This window comes from Cajanus cajan, chromosome 5 (genome assembly GCF_000230855.2).
Source record: "Cajanus cajan strain Asha chromosome 5, NIPB_CcT2T_4, whole genome shotgun sequence".
Lineage (NCBI taxonomy): Eukaryota > Viridiplantae > Streptophyta > Magnoliopsida > Fabales > Fabaceae > Cajanus > Cajanus cajan.
Genome location: NC_138521.1, coordinates 8,178,559 through 8,181,364, shown reverse-complemented (window position 1 = coordinate 8,181,364; position 2,806 = coordinate 8,178,559). Strand labels below are relative to the sequence as shown.

At 44.7% G+C, this 2,806-nt stretch overlaps 1 protein-coding gene across 1 annotated transcript; it reads left to right on the top strand.

Annotated features, from left to right (window-relative positions):
- Nucleotides 1-226: 226 nt before the first annotated feature.
- On the top strand, nucleotides 227-2,213 carry LOC145957815 (uncharacterized). The gene is made up of 4 exons (XM_083074221.1): nucleotides 227-403; nucleotides 711-1,240; nucleotides 1,328-1,808; nucleotides 2,025-2,213. The coding sequence occupies exons 1-4, from the start codon at nucleotides 227-229 to the stop codon at nucleotides 2,211-2,213; spliced, it is 1,377 nt and encodes a 458-aa protein (XP_082930347.1).
- Nucleotides 2,214-2,806: the final 593 nt, after the last annotated feature.

Sequence of the window (2,806 nt, the reverse complement as noted above, 5' to 3'; positions counted from 1 at the left end):
AAAGGTAACGTCACTGTTCATTAATTATCCTAGATTTCCATGTTTATGCTGACTTGAGCGTCAGAGTTCCTTTTGCAGGTACAAACCCCTTTACTCACGTCGGTTCGGAGCACTCGTTCGGCCTTCAGAGTACGAGAAGACAATTGGTGTATCCTCTTATACAGGTACATTTGGCGCCCACCGTGGGGCCGAACGAAGCTAATTGGAAGTTTAACTGAGAAGAACAATGCCGATAACTAGGAGAACAAACACTCAGGATCGTCCTAATGAAGAACATGTTGAAGTCGTGGATGAAACTGATCTTTCCGAAATGGTGCGATTGTTGAAGCAAGAAATGGAATTGATGAAACAACAGAGAGAGAGGGATGCAAGGGAGCTTTCGGCCTTGAGAGCTGAGAATGAGGTTGAAAAGTCAAGATACTTCATGGAAACCTCCTCATGTCACCAACACACAAACTCAAGGGTCATATCAGTCCCACGCGATACATACCTCAGCTCCTCATGCTTCGGCAGCGGCCCCCGAGAAGTTCCCTTCGGCTTTGCCTACTGTAGGTCGTCCAGCAGATGTGACGACTGTCGGATCGCACCGACACCCTTTTACTCCCTCCATTATGCAACTCCCCTTAATGGATAATTGGAAAGCTCTGCCTATTGATAAATATGATGGTACGACAGATCCTGATGAGCATTTAGATGTTTTTCTGACGCAGGTAACTTTGAGTACAACGGATGGTGCTGCGTTGTGTAGGATTTTTCCTACGTCTCTCAAAGGCAGAGCTCTCAGTTGGTTCACTCGTCTTCCACCCAATTCAATCGACTTGTTCAATACGTTGTCTTCACAATTTGCTATTCAATTCGCAACAAGTCGTCCTCATAGTCTAACGTCTTTATCTTTGGTTGGTATTAGGCAGGATAAGAAGGAGTCTCTACGAGCATTTATGGATCGGTTTAACAAGGCGGCTTTAGAAATTCGAGATCTTAATCCTGCTGTCGCGTTGCATCACCTCACAACAGCCTTAAAGCCGGGGCCGTTTGTTAATAGTATTTGTAAAAAGCCTCCTTCGGACATGATTGATTTAAGGAGAAGGGCTGATAAGTATATGCAGATGGAAGAGTTGGCAGAATATCGCAATCAGGCTCGAGCTGAATCGTCGAGCAAGATAGAAAAGCAGGCAGAACAGCCATACAGGGGGCGAGGCAAGGAGATATCTCTTTGGGATCGACCTAATTGGGGTCCGAAGTATACTCAATACACTCCACTCAATACCAACCGTGCTGCTGTACTTGAGTAAGCTTTAGCTTCAGAAGTGTTGACAATTCTGAAAAGAGCATCCACTCCACCACGTGCGGATACTAGTAAATCTTGTCGGTATCATCGCAATCGTGGACATTCCACTGATGAATGTGCAGCCCTTAAAGACAAAATTGAAGATTTGATTAAGCAAGGCAAATTGCATAATTTTGTGGATCGGTCAGGGTCATCTCAAACTCGCTCATATCAACCTAGATATCAGGATCGGCGCAGACAGGACCGTTCCGATAGAGCCCCGCGTGAAAGAAGCAGGTCACGTGAGAGAAGCAGGTCGCGTGAAAGAAAAGATACCTCGGCACCATCGCATAAGAGGGTGATTAATACCATTGCAGGAGGGTTTGCTGGTGGAGGCTCAACTTCTTCGGCTCAAAAGAGGCATCTCAGAGCAATTCGATCAGTCAATACTGTTCATAGACAGTCTTCTCGGCGGTTACCAGCAATAACCTTCACTAATGCTGATTTCAAAGGTATTGATCCAGAGCAAGACGACCCGATGGTTATCAGTGTAGAAATTCATAATTGCATTGTCAAGAAAACATTGGTCGATCAGGGCAGTTCGACGGATATATTATATTGGAATACATTCAAGTAGTTAGGCATTTCTGAAAAAGAATTGCTTCCTTACGATGATCCGTTGGTCGGTTTTGCAGGAGAAAGGGTTAGTACCAGGGGCTATATTAAACTCTTCACACGTTTTTGTTTTGATGAGCAGGAAAGTAGAGAAGTTCAAGTGAAGTATATTGTGGTCGATGCTAGCACTTCGTATAATATCCTCCTCGGCAGGCCGTCTTTGAATGCATTAGGGGCTATCGTCTCAACACCACACTTAGCGATGAAGTTTCCATCTGATAAAGGGAAAATAATCACAATTCATGCCGATCAGAAGGCTGCTAGGGAGTGATACTATGCTAGCTTGCGAGTCGTGCCATTGGATGAGAAAAAGTCGAAATTAAAAAGGGTTCATGCTGTTAACGCTTCGGCACTAGGGGAGGAGCCTATTTGGGATCTTGATCCAAGAATGAACAACGAGGAGCGTGTGGAGCCAGTTGAATCAAAAGTGCAGTTTCAGATCGGTGTACATCCTGTTCAGGTTACATACATCGGTGCTGATATGTCTGAAGAAGATCGCTCTGCCCTATGCAAAGTTATACTGGAAAATAAAGATCATTTTGCGTGGACACCTTCTGACATGCCTGGTGTGGATCCTAAGGTTATGTGTCATAAGTTATCAATTTGTGCCGAAGCAAGACCAGTCGCACAACGTAAAAGAAAAATGGGAACGGAAAGAAAGCTTGCATTTGAAACGGAGGTAGCCAAATTGCTTGATGTTGGGTTCGTTCGGGAGGTTCATTATACCACTTGGTTAGCAAATGTAGTGATGGTGAAAAATCCGAATGGAAAGTGGAGAATGTGTACTGATTACACTAACCTCAACAAAGCATGCCCTAAGGATGCTTACACACTCCCGAACATAGATCGGTTAGTCGATGGCGC

Bases quoted from the DNA above. Each gene is read 5' to 3' on its own strand.
- LOC145957815 (XM_083074221.1), top strand. From the start codon at position 227: ATGCCGATAACTAGGAGAACAAACACTCAGGATCGTCCTAATGAAGAA. The intron at 1,241-1,327 runs GTATACTCAATA...AATTCTGAAAAG, and splicing joins CGACCTAATTGGGGTCCGAA to AGCATCCACTCCACCACGTG. The intron at 1,809-2,024 runs GTTATCAGTGTA...TTTGATGAGCAG, and splicing joins CAGAGCAAGACGACCCGATG to GAAAGTAGAGAAGTTCAAGT.